Source organism: Acomys minous (assembly GCF_964271855.1).
Source record: "Acomys minous genome assembly, chromosome: 16".
Taxonomy (NCBI): Eukaryota; Metazoa; Chordata; class Mammalia; order Rodentia; family Muridae; genus Acomys; species Acomys minous.
Window position 1 is genome coordinate 70058317 of NC_140498.1, and position 13663 is coordinate 70071979.

Here is a 13663-nt window from a genome sequence, read left to right on the forward strand (position 1 = left end):
TGTGTGGACAGGTGGGTGGGGCGACAGGTGAGTGAAGGAATAGATGAGGCAAGCAGGTGAGTGTGGACGAGTGAGTGAAGGGATGGGCGAGGGACAGGGCCATCTAGACAGAGATTGGAGATGTCTTCACTAGTACCTGCGAGCCTCATCCTTTCTCCTGCGGCTTAGATAACTGTGAGATCACTGACTCTGTCCCCACAGGAGCAGATGGCGCAGGACAGGATGCGTGGTGGCTAATTTTTGCTTCAGGCCTCGGCTTTAGAGTGGGCAGGCACTGATTGCGACTTCCCCCCTCTCCAGGGTGGCAGCTCAGACAGAGCGGGGTTGTGTGGCCTGAGCAGAGCATCTGGGCTCTGGAGGAGCTGCACCAGCCAGGTTAGGAGAGCGTCCGCGGGAGGGGAGCGTTGCGGTGGCAGGAGGTCTTGGCGGCCTGTACGACCCGGGCTCCGGTTTGTCGGTGCCATTCAGAGTCTTTCTACAGCAGTGGAGCGGATCCTGGGGAGGGCAGCGGTCGGTGGACGACCCGCGCGGGCGCGTTGCGCGGGGGGCCTGGCGGCCGGTGGCGCGCAGCGGGGGCGGGCAGAGGGCGGCGCCGCTGCAGTGCGGGGACCCGCTCGTCATCCCCGCGTCCCCGCGTCCCCGCGCAGCTGCCTCAGGCCTCCGGCACCGCGCATCTACAGGTACGAGGGCTGGGGTGGGGTCTGTCGAGGGACCCGGCCCTAGCTAGAGCTGGGTCTCGGCGGCAACTGGGGGGACTCACGAGGACAAGAGTGATTTGGAGAGAGCGGCACAATTGGCCCCTGGGCCACCCGGGTGAGGGGAAACTGCTGGCGTCTTAGGTGGAGCCAGCCCTTACACAAGCGCCCAGGACAGGATTGGGCTGGTCTGCTACACCCACCAGTGTCGGGGGGAGGGCACCCTGTACCCACCACGATCTGGGGGCGCCCTGCATCCACCACCATCGGGGGCATCCCCAATTGCTCTTTTGATGGGCTTAGGGCTGGGGACCAGGTCGCAATGTGTGTGTGTGTGTGTGTGTGTGTGTGTGTGTGTGTGTGTGTGCGTGCGTGTGTCCCATCCTGCAGAGGCCAGGTGTACCTCATCTGCATGGGGCCTCTTCAAACTCCTGAGGCCTCTAGGCTAGGAGATTCCAACCCGTGCGGGGCGGGGCGATGATCTGGACATTGTGACTCAAACCAGCGCAGGACACACTGGAGCGTTCTAGAGCCTTCGGGCCTCTGTTTCTGTCTTCCAAGCCCCCCCCCCCCCAGCTCAGTTCCATTGTCTTCCTTACCCCCTTTCCTTTCCTCATGAAACAAGCCACTCCATTCCTTTGACAGCAACACCCCCCTCCGCCCCACCCACCCTCGCTGGGGCCTTAGATCATGACAACATCTACGTTTAACATCCTTAAAAAGGGGGGGAGGGGGTGGCTGAAAATGAAGCCATCTGACAGCTTAGTTCCCATGGTGGGGGCGCCAAACACCCAACTTATTCCACCCGAATTTTCTCAGAAATGGAGAGCTGACCGTATACAAATTGTACTTGAAAAATTTCCATGCCTACAAGAGTTTGTTCAGAGGTAAGGAAGGCATTTGAGGTTTGGAGTGATGAACCAGTTCATCAGAGAAAGACCTTTGAAGTTTAGTGTCTTCTGGCATTATACCTTTCTGGAATAACACTGGAGTTAATTCTTAGCAATGAGCCTTACATGTTCTCCAGGCCCCTCTATCACTGATGTACGAGCCTATGGGTTCTTAAATAATTAATTGTGTGTGTGTGTAGGACATTGGTTGGTGTTGGGTGTTTTCCTTGACCATTTTCCACTTTGTATATTGAGGCAAGGTTTCTCCCTGAACTCAGAGCTCACCGACACAGCTAGTCTAGCTAGTCAGCTTGCCCTAGGGGTCTCATCTTTACCTCCCACACACTGGGACTGTAGACTACCATGGCTACCTGGCACTTATGTGGGTACTAGGGATCTGACCTCCTGTCCTCATGTTTGGGCCATAAGTGTTTTACCCTATGAGCTATGAGCCATGCTCTCAATTCTTATCCTCCTCGTCTTCTTCTTCTTCTTCTTCTTCTTCTTCTTCTTCTTCCTTCTTCTTCTTCTTCTTCTTCTTCTTCTTCTTCTTCTTCTTCTTCTTCTTCTTCTTCTTCTTCTTCTTCTTCTTCTTCTTCTTCTTTGTCTATGTAGACTAGGCTGGCCTCCCAACTTGATGTATAGCCATGGCTGACTTTAAACTCCTTGTCTTTATCCCTCTACTTCCTGAGTAGTGCTGGGGTTACAGGCGTGCATCACTGCAGTGTTTGTTTAGTGCCTGGGGTGGAACCTGCATATCAGGCTAGCATCCTACCAATTAAGTCATGTGCCCCACCCCCACCCCAGTCTCCTTACTTTTGACTTGGAGGCAGGTTCTCACTACGTTGTGTAGTCCGCTCCTGTTCAGGCAAGCCTTGAACTCACAGCCCTTCTGCCTTCGTCTTCTGAGCAGCTGGGATGACAAGCCTGCACCATCAGGCCCAGCCCACGCACGCTTTATAAAGCACAACGGCAGAGCAGCTTGCCTTCCCCCAGCACGTCCTGAAGCTGATTTTATCTTCTTCAACAGGACCGCAGACGACATTCTGGCCATGGCTTCCCCGTCATACATCCACTCGGAGGATGAGGACTCGCTAAAGGGATGTGAGATGTACGTGCAGAGACACGGTATCCAGCAGGTGCTCAAAGAATGCATTGTGCACCTCTGTGTCGCCAAGCCTGATCGGCCACTGCGCTTCCTCCGGGAGCACTTCGAGAAGCTGGAGAAGGTTAGTGCCACCAGTGTCCTTGGTGGGTGCCCTGGGGAAGCCTGCTTCAAGCCCCTCCTTGGAATTCTAGGAGAGCAATGTTTCTATATCTCAGGATCTGTCAAGATCATTGGGAAACAGGGCTGGGGCTGAGGCTCCATGGTAGAGAATCTGCCTAGAATTAGCCAGTTAGGGGCTGGGGACGTGGCTCAGTGGTAGAGCCCTTACCTGTATATCTCCAGTGAGTAGTTAGGGACATAGCTCAGCAGTGGAGCACTTGCCTAGAATCTCCCAGTGAGGGGCTGGGAGCATGGCTCGGTGGTAAAGCATCTGCCTGGAATCTCCCAGTGAGGGCCTGGGGGCATGGCTCCATGGTAGAGCACCTGCCTAGAATCCCCCAATGAGGGGCTGGGGGCGTGGCTCAGTGGTAGAGCACCTGCCTAGAATCCTCCAGTGAGGGGCTGGGGGCGTGGCTCAGTGGTAGAGCACCTGCCTAGAATCCTCCAGTGAGTGGCTGGGGTGTGGCTCAGTGGTAGAGCCCCTGCCTAGAATCCCCCAGTGAGGGGCTGGGGTGGGCTCAATGGTAGAGCACCTGCCTAGAATCCCCCAGTGAGGGGCTGGGATGTGGCTCAGTGGTAGAGCACCTGCCTAGAATCCCCCAGTGAGGGGCTGGGGTGTGGCTCAATGGTAGAGCACCTGCCTAGAATCCTCCAGTGAGGAGCTGGGGGCGTGGCTCAGTGGTAGAGCACCTACCTAGAATCCTCCAGTGAGGGGCTGTGTGTGTAGCCCCATGCATGAGGCCCTGGACTTCACCTTAGGTCACATAGCTGATTTGACATTGGCTTCTCTTTGTTAGGCCTAGGGTTCATCTTTGGGCCGTAGAATCCCTCCTTCTGTTTCTTTGAGGTTCATGGTCTTCAGAACTCTCATGGACAGTGTAGTTCATGGCTTATGAATCTGAGCCTGGTTAGTGGCCATGGGGTTCACTGGCAGTTTTCATGTTGGGAAGGTGAGGATGAGCTCTGGTTAGTGTGTGTATGTCTTGAGGAGGTCTCACATTATAGCCAAGGTTGGTCTTATACCTGCAGCAATCCTCCCTCCTCGTTTTCTGCAGTGCTGAGACTACAGGCCTGTACCACTTTGCCCAGCTGAGGTCTAGTTTTAGGAGCTATTTTGAGGTCTGGTGACCAGCCAGCCTAGCCCAACTAGTGAGCCCCCAGATCCCAGTGAGAGGAGTGGGGAGCTGACTCAGCAGTTAAGAACACAGGTTGCTCTTCCGCAAGAGCCCGGGTTCAATTCCCAGCACCCACATGGTGGTTTATAACCATCTGTAATTCCATTCCCATGGGATCCAGGGCCTTCTTTTAGCTTCCACCGGCCTCAGACACACACATTTCACTTGTGCATATACATGAACACACAACCCATTACACACAGACATACGCATACATAAAAATAAACGAAAGGCACACAGCTCTTATCATGCAGGTGATGGGGGGGGTGTGGTGGTCCAGGTCCATGCGGATCTGCATGCCTGACTTGCAAGTATAGATGGAGGAGCATGCCTCCAGACGGGTTGGACCAGAAGCACCACGCCCCCCCCATCCTTCCCTTCTTCATTCTCTCCCTCCACTTCTTTGTTTGTGGTAGGGTCATACTACGTAACTCAGACTGGCCTCAAACTGATAATCCTCCTGCCTCAGTCTCCAGAGTGTGAGGATTCTAAGCACATGCTACCTCACCTCTCTAGCCCTCCTGTTCTGAGGACAGAGGCCCTCAGGACTGGCTCCTCTGTGAATGACCATCCTCAGTGTTCCCCCAGCCCTTCTTCTGGGTTCTTCCTCTGGCTGGGCTGGCTGTATCCTGCTTCCCTCCACCCCAGGCACTGGCACCATCTCTCCTTACTGTATCTCCCCGCCCAGGATTTTGCTGAGTGTCATCTGAGGTCTTTTTTTTTTTTTTTTTTTTTTTTTTTGGTTTTTAGAGACAGAATCCCTCTATGTAGCCTTGGCTGTCCTGCACTCACTTTGTAGACCAGGCTGGCCTCGAACTTACAGAGATCCAACTGCCTCTGCCTCCCGAGTGCTGGGATTAAAGGCGTGCGCCACCACCACCTGGCTCACCTGAGGTCATTTAACTCTCCTTTGTCCTAGTGTCTTGGAGACCAGATGGGTATGTGGGAACCTCATCAGGCCAAGGCTTGCGTTTAGCACCTGTGAACCATCTGGTGTTAGACGCTTTTCATGGCGGCTTCCTGTGGTCACAGCTCTAACCCAAAGCAGCTACTACTACTATTTTTAAATATTTACATCTTTATTTTGTGTGTATGAGTATTTTGCTTGCATGCGTGCCTGTGTACCATGCACATGCGTGGCCCCCATGGAGGTTAGAGGAGGGCATCAGAGCCCTTGGTACTGGAGTTATGAACGGTTTTGACTCACTAGATGTGGGTGCTGGGAACGAAACCCAGGTCCTGTGCAAGAATAAGTTCTTTCAATTGCTAAACCATCTCTAGTCCATCTTGTGCATTTTTGGAAACAGGATATTGCTAATGTAGCCCAGGTTGGTCTCAGTGTTATGATTCTCCTGCTGTAGGCCTTAAGTGCTGGGACTGTAGATATCACCCCCATGTCTGGCTCAAAAGAATGGTCTCTCCCCTTCCCCTCCCCCCTTTCTGGTTTTTCGAGACAGGGTCTCTGTGTAGCCTTGGCTGTCCTAGCCTCACTTTGTAGACCAGGCTGGCCTTGAACTCACAACTATCCGATTGCCTCTGCCTCCAGAGTGCTGGGAGTGCACCACATGCTTGGCTCCTTGTTCTCTCTCTGTCTGTCTCTGTCTGTCTCTCTGTCTCTCTCTCACTATCACTCTCACTCTGTTGATTTTTCGAGACACGGTTTCTCTGTGTAATAGCCCGGCTGTCCTGGACTCACTTTGTAGACCAGGGTAGCCTCGAACTCACAACGATCTACCTGCCTCTGCCTCTCAAGTGCTGGCATTAAAAGCATGCACCTGGCTTTTTGTTTGTTTGTTTGTTTGTTTTGAAGACAGGGTTTCTCTGTGTAGGCTTGGCTGTCCTGGACTCACTTTGTAGACCAGGCTGGCCTCTAACTCACAGCTATCTGCTGGCCTCTGCCTAAAACAGTGCATCTGCCATGATTGCAGGGGTGGTACTCATGGCAGAGGCCAGTGTTCACCTGTTACACAGCTGCGAAAAGCCCCTGCTCTGTCTTCAACTCTGAAAACAAACTAGCAAACAGAACGCATCAAAAATGCTTTTAAAATTTATTTTCATTGTTATTGTTAACTATGTATGTATGTATGTATGTATGTATGTATGTATGTATGTATGTGTCTGGGTGTGTATACCACATACATGAAGGTGGGTTTGGAGGCCAGAAGGGGGTGTGGAGTCTTCTGGAATTAGAATTTTAGGCATTTGTGAGCCACCCAGCATAGTTGCTGGAAACAGAATTGGGGGATTGGGGTCCTCTGTAAAGCAGTAAGCACTCTTAACCACTGAGCCAACGTCCTAAAACCCTTAAAAAAAAAAAAATATATATATATATGTGTGTGTGTGTGTGTGTGTGTGTGTGTGTGTGTGTGTACACGTATATAAGTATATGTGTGTGTGTTTTGTTTTGTTTGTTTGTTTTTCCAGACACAGTTTTCCTGTGTATCCTTGGCTGTCCTGGACTCACTCTGTAGACCAAGCTGGCCTCGAACTCACATAGATCCGCCTGCCTCTGCCTCCCTGAGTGCTAAAATATATTTTTTTAAATTGCCATTTAATTGATTTATATTTGTGTGTATGTGTTTATGTGCACCAGTGCACACAGGTGCCTATGATGCGTGCACCTGTGTGTGGAGGTCAGAGGTTGATGTCTTTCTTAATCTCTCTCTCCGCTTTACTGCTTTGGGACTGGGTTTCTCACTGAACCTGGAGCTCACCCATCCATTCACCTAGGCTGGCTGGCTCTTGAGCTCCAGGGATTTGCTTGCCTCTGCCTCCTTAGTGCTGGCATGACAAATGTGCTGGAGCCTAAACTCAAACCCTCCTGCATTAGCCGTAAGCATTTTGCTGACTTCCCAGCACCCCTAAAACATTTCAAAAGAATTCATGAGCCTGGCTCTGTGGTCCATGCCTGTCATCCTGGCCCTCAGGCTGAGGCAGGAGCATCAGCATCTCAAGGTCAGCCTGGCCTATATAGGAAGACCTCATCAGAAAAATATAACTCAAAACAAGGCAGAAACACAAATAAAATCACCTAGAGAGCCAGGCATGGTGGTGCACGCCTTTAATCCTAGCACAGGGAGGCAGAGGCAGGTGGATCACTGTAAGTTTGAGGGCAGCCTGGTCTACAGAGTGAGTCTGGGACAGCCAAGGCTATACATAGAGACCCTGTATTGAACCCCCCTCCTGCCCCAAAATCATCTAAAGAAGAAAAACTTTTTTTTTCCTTCTGAGACAGTGTTTTTCTGTGTGTAGCTTTTGGCTGTCCTGCGCTTTGTGGACCAGGCTAGCCTCGACATCACAGCCGTCCACCTCCCTCTGCCTCCCAGAGTGCTGGGCGTAAAGACGTGTGCCACCATCCCCAGCAACACCCAGGCTTTTACACGAGTGGTAGGAGTTCAAACTCAGGATCCAATGGTTGCAACCTAACCCTCTTGCCAGCCGAGCCACTTCTTCCCTGCCCCCCAACCTGCCCCCTGCCCCTTCTCTCCTGGGTGTGCTATTGAAAAGCTGTCGTTAGCTGTGTGTGGCCATGTGGCAGCAGCAGTCTCCTATTTTATGTCTTTCTCCATCTGTCATCTGTTCCGCGGAGCCATCCTTTCCACTGACTACTCTGTGTGCAATTGTTCAGTACTTTGTGTGAGTGTGTGAGCATGTGTGGATGTGTGTGACTGTGCAGAAGTCGAGGGGCAGCTAGGTGTGGGCGCACGTGTGTGAAGGGATACAGGTTCTCACTGTGTAGACCTGGCTGGCCCTGACTCCACTGTATAGACCAGGCTGAACTCACAGACGTCTTTCTCTACCTTCTGAGTATTAGGATTAAAAGGTGTTATGCCACCAGGCCACCAGGCCACCAGGCCACCAGGCCACCAGGCCACCAGGCCACCAGGCTTCTCTACTGACCTCAACCTGTGGGTCCAGACTCCTTTGGGGGGAGGTGTTAAAGGACCCTTTTACAGGGGTCGCCTAAGACCATCAGAAAACACAGACATCTACATTACGATCCATAACAGTAGCAAAATTACAGTTATGAAGAGGCATCAAAAATAACTTTATGGTTGGGGGGGGTCACCCCAACATGAGGAAGTGTATTAAAGGGTTCTCAGCATGAGGAGACCTAAACTCAGAGAATGGCACCGTCCACAATGGGCATGTCCCTATCCCCATACCTAAATTAGGGAAATCAAGATAGTTCCCCCACAGACACACCACCCGCTAGCCTGAACTGGAGAATTCCTCATTGAGAATTTTTCTGGGTGATTCTACGTTCTGTCAAGTCAGAAATTAAGACTAACTAGGACATGTTCCGGGATAGCACTTGGTTACCAGGTTTATATGCCAAGTGCCTTTACCCACTAAGCCATCTTGCCGGCCTGGTATTTTATTAATTGTAAATTTTTTGTTATTTATTTATTTATTTATTTATATGTGTATGTTTGTCTGTGTCTGTGCGCATGTATGTGGGTGCCTGTGGAGGGAGCCCCTAGAGCTGAAATTACAGGCACTTGTGAGCCACCTGATGTGGGTGCTGGGAAGTCAATTCTGGCTCTCCGGAAGAGCAGCAAGAAAGGCCACCTGGACATCTTTCTGGTCCCCTATTTCATTCTTGATATTGGTAATTGGTGCCTCTCTGTTGTTGCTAACCAACCTGTCTAGAGGAGTATCAATTCTAATGATTTTTTTTTTCCTTTTAAAGTTTAAAGTTCTGCCTGCAACGCATGTCCGTGCACTGTGCATGTGTGCTGGGTAGCCTTGGGGACCAGAAGAGGGTGCTGGATCCCCTGCAACTATAGATAATACATGTTGTGACCTGCCATGTGGGGGGCTGGGAACGGAACCTGCCAGCGCCACCAAAGCCACTTCTCTAGCCTTGTGGATGTCTTTTCAAGGAGTAGGTGTTAGTTTTGTCCACTATCCGGATCCTTCTTTATTTATTTTTTCTCATTTAATATCGTTGCATTTGCTCTTTTATGGTTTCCTTGTGCAGTGTTGATGGCTGTACCCTTTCCAAAGCTTAAGGTGAAAGAAATGCCCAGATAGTAGTTGAATTCTTTTCTAAAGGAAACGCTCAAGTCCACAGAGTTCCCCTGAGCACTGTTTTGGCAGCATTGTACATACTTGATGCTGTGCTGGGGGCTTCCTCTTCCTGGTTTTACTCAGCTCAAGATATTGTCCGTCTCTCTCTCGAGACTTAATATTTGCTTCATTCGTGAGGATTCTTCTTTGTTTAACTTTTGCAGCATCTGGAGGTTTTCCAGATATCTGTCATTCATGTCTGGCTTCACTGTGGTCCAAGAGCACTGAATGACTCTAAACCTTTCCAGTTCATTAATAACGTGCTTTCTGGCCGGGCCTGGTGGCTCACGCCTGAAATCCTAGCTTCTGGGGAAGCAGAGGCAGGCGGATCTCTGTGAGTTCAAGGCCAGGACTGGAGACTAAGCTGACTCTGCTAGGATTTGAGGAGAACCAGGTCCTCAAACACAGGCCTCCTCCTTTAGGCCAGGGGCGGAGAACTCCTCAGGACCCTTGCCCACATGCGCGCCCTGCCCCAGGCGCATGCGCCGTGACGTTGACTGCCCCCCTCAGGAATGGCCTCTTTTCTGACTCTCCTGAATCTTGTTCTCCAGGCCAGGGACGTGGACAGCTGAAGTTGGTAGGACTGAGGAATTCTGTCTAACCCCCAAGGGTATGCTGACTTCTTTTGGGGAGGCGGGAGGGGGGGGTCAAGCCTCTGTTGAGTCCACCCCCACCCCTCTGTTTGCTTCCTCTTGGCGGGTGCAGGTTTTTGTCCCGGGCATGTAGGAAACCCGTGGTCAGTTGAGTTGGAGAACACCATACAGAACCCAGGAAGTTGACTGGTCCCTGGGGGGGACAGGATGGAGACAGTCCCCCCCCACTTCACTTCCTTCCTGGGCACATACTGAAGGAGCTTTCTGGAAATGTGTTCCCATACTTATTAGGAAAATTCCTTTGGCTGGGAAAGCCTGTCCTAACCCTTGACCTTGACTGTCCTGCTTTAGTGGAAAAAGCAGGAGACAGGAAAGGGGGGGGGGGGGGAAGGGATCTGAAAAGCCAGAGGCGGTCTGGAGTCCATAAGTGGAGGTGGGAGGTCGTGTGTGTGTGTGTGTGTGTGTGTGTGTGTGTGTGTGTGCGCGCGCGCGCGCCCCATATGCCCATGCTATACTTGCACTGGCCTGAGACAAAATAGGAGGCAAGGCTGGGAGAGATTGCCTGGCACAAAGCCCCAGCCTGTTTCCTCCTGATGATTCCAGAAACCCATGGCTTTGATGTTTTGGAACACCTGTATCCTGCTGAGCTTCACCCACTGTCTGTTGAGATGGAAAAAAAACATTCTTTGCCAGGACTGGTGGTGTCCCCTAGAGACTGAGGCCCCAGTGATGGAGGAGCAGTGTCCTGTCCTTGTGACGATATGTGTCAGTGTTATCTAGGGTCCTCGAGGGAGGACATAGGGGAGCAGAGCCACACTCGCTTCTGTACCAGGAGCCACTGATGGACACAGGCCGAACCATGAACATCTAGATGTTTCCAATTGGCCATGGGTCTGGCAAAGGGGATGTGTCTCAACTGAGCCCCACTATCTAAAGACTCATGAAAGCCAGAGTTTGCCCCTGCTTCCATCCCATAACCAAGGCTGTTATGACTCACCTATTGCCACCCATGTCTTGATTTGAGGGGGGGGGAAACACTGATCCTGGAAGGGCTTTCAGGGGTCCCACCACTGTGACCCCCTTACATCTCCATTCCTGATGTCCCACCTTACAGGGTAGCAGGGTGGCTGAGCGGCAGCTTGTGTTGTGAAGGCTCATGTGATGTTGCCTTTTCTGTTCATTCAACTGTTCGTTTGTTTGTTCACTCATGCACTTTCTCCACCGGTGTTTGGAGTGGCCTGACACTGTGTTTCTGAGACAGGGTGGGGCTTAGACTCAGTAAGGTAGAAGCACACATGCTGGTACAAATGAGTTGGCTGGAGTCCTACCTACATAGGAATTGTGGGTAGGTGACGAGCCATCCTTGTGTACAGATGGGCAGAGGTGGAGGCTCAGAGTCCTACACCGAGAGGACTCCTACATTGCTCCTGGATTTAGAAGCCACAGGCTCGTGGCTCCGCAGGCTCGTGGCTCCGTATTCAAGTTTGGAGGCTCTCTACTCCGGACTTTAACTCTTCCTTTTGGCAGCCATTGTGAACCCACCTGCCTCCCACTGGTTGTAGCCACTGGGGGCAGTAGCAGCAGAGGGCCAGCATCTGCTGCTGTCTCTGCTTCTGAACTGGCCTTGGGTGCGAAAGGCTCTTGCATCCTGCGTCTAGGGACCCTCAGCCCCTGAGTCTTGGCAACCCCTTGGAAGTTCTTCATGTGACTAGAGCCTTCGGTTCCTGATTCCTGCAACCCCCACCCCCACCCCTCTAACCTTCTCAGACATCCCTTGCTACCACTGCGTCTTGAACCACTTGGGCCATCGCTCCCACCCTGTAGCTGCTACTGGCCCCTTTGTGTTCAGTCAGTCCTATCAATGATAAAGGTCAGAAGTGTGCACAAGGCTAGGGATGTAACTCAGTGGCAGAGCACATGGCTAGCAAGCCTGAGGCCCTGGGTTTAGTCCCCACTATGGCCAGCACCAAAAACCAAGCAGCTAAAGAAAGACCCCAGTGAGGGAAGACTGGCAGAGCACAGTGGAGGGCGTCACACAGCTTGCTTATGTAGCCAGACAGATGGAGGTCAGAGGACAATTTACAGGACTTGGTTCTTTCCCTCAAAGATGTAGGTTCCGGGGACTGAACTCAGGCTGTTAGGCTTGGTGGCAAGCTCCTTTATGCATTAATCCATCTTGTTGGCCTATGAGGACCGGGTTTTTGTGTGTTTGTTTTTTGTTTGTTTGCTTTTACTTTTTGAGACAAGGTTCTCTCTGTGTAATAGCCCTGGCTATCCCAGACTTGCTTTGTAGACCAGGCTGGTCTCGAACTCACAGCGATTTGCCTGCCTCTACCTTCCAAGTGCTGGGATTAAAGGCGGGGGCCACCACTGCCCAACTGGTGTTTGTTTTTTGAGACAAAGTTTCTCTGTATAGCCCTGGCTGTCCTGACACTCACTTTGTTGACCAGGCTGACATCGAACTCAACACAGATCCACTTGCCTCTGCCTCTCAGAGTGCTGGGATTAAAGGCATATGCTACCACTGCCCAACTGAGAACTGTTTTTAACACCATTTAATAGTACTTTACTCCTAGCCAAAAGCCCATAGAGAAACTCAGGTCACTTTGGCTGTCTCAAAGCCATAAGTCATTTGAATAAGAGTGTTTTACAAGTAGGTGAGCCATACAAAATCTTGCTGAGTTCAGCCTTGAGACATTCATAGGCATTTCCAGGCACATGGCTTGGAGCCCCGCCTAAGGGCCAGATCCTTGTCCCTCCCCACTCCTACCCTTGCTCGGGGTCATTGGCTCCAGGTGGCAGTTTGTCCTTTGGGGATAGTTCTGTGGGGTCCTGGGGGCCTTATTCAGTCAGGACCTTCTTTCTCTCCCTGAGCCCGGTCATTCCAACATCTGGGTCTCACTGTTCTCATAAAGTTGAGGTGTCCCAAGGGTTATAATAATGATTACCGTGGCACATATTTGGTATAAAGGAGGTTTTGTTGTGGAAAGTGGGAGTGGGGGGAGAGAGCAGGGAGGGAGAGAGAGAGGAGGGCCCATGATGGGGTGAGGTGGGGTGGGGGGGAAGCAGGGTCCTTTTATCAAGCATATACCTGGGGTGCACCTGGCGGTGGCGGCAAGTAATGACATCAGGGGTCGCTAGGTCCCTGAAAGGTAGGCTAGTGGGACCGCCTGTATGCTAACACAATGGCCAATTTATGTCAACCATATTAAAAACAAATTAAAACAGAAAGTAACCTGTTGAGTTGGGCAGTGGTAGTGCACACCTTTAATCCCAGCATTCACAGAGATCCACTTGCCTCCGTCTCCCTGAGTGCTGGGATTACAGACATGCCCCACCGCCACTGCTGTCTCCTCTTATCGTTTAGATAAAATCAGAACCATGGCCTCACAGCAGAAAAGAGCTTTAGGATGGGCTAATATGAAGTGGAGCTGAGTTTTATCTTTATTTTTATTTATTTATTTGGGGGGGGAGGGTTTGAGATAGGGGTTTTCTTGTCCTGGCTTTATCTTTTTTGCTTGTTTGCTTGTTTTTGTTTTTATTTTCTCAAGACAAGGTTTCTCTGTGTAGCCCTGGATTTTTAGACCAGGCTGGCTTCAAAACTCATAGAGGTCCGCCTGCCTCTGCCTCCCGAGTGCTGGGATTAAAAGCGTGTGCCACCCTGCCTGGCTGGAGCTGAGGTTTATTAACATGCACTAGCAATTATTGGGGCTGGAGAGATGCTCATCGGGTAAGGGCCCCGGCGGCTCTTCCGGAGGATTCTGGTTCCATTTCTAGCACCCACAAACCACGCATAATTCCAGTTTCAAATCCGACGCCTTCTCCTGACCTCTGTGAGCACTAGGCACAGATGGTGCACAGACATACATGCAGGCAAAACACCCATACACATAAAATAATCCTACAATTTTCAGTTACATTTATTTATTTATTGGGGGTATATGTTCATACAGGAGGCCAGAGGACAACT

General features: G+C 51.3%; 1 protein-coding gene across 3 annotated transcripts in view; it reads left to right on the plus strand.

Annotated features, from left to right (window-relative positions):
* Nucleotides 1-210: 210 nt before the first annotated feature.
* The window catches only part of PRKAR1B (protein kinase cAMP-dependent type I regulatory subunit beta), a 124040-nt gene continuing 110587 nt past the window's right edge, over nt 211-13663 (plus strand). The window contains exons 1-2 of one of the 3 annotated variants that reach the window (XM_084764265.1): nt 211-375; nt 2616-2814. In XM_084764265.1, coding sequence (XP_084620391.1) covers nt 2638-2814 — 177 coding nt within the window. In that variant the 5' untranslated portion in view covers nt 211-375; nt 2616-2637. Of the gene's footprint in view, nt 376-545; nt 681-1292; nt 1583-2615; nt 2815-13663 lie in introns of those variants that run through there. The other 2 variants (XM_084764266.1, XM_084764264.1) reach the window with 2 other exon arrangements.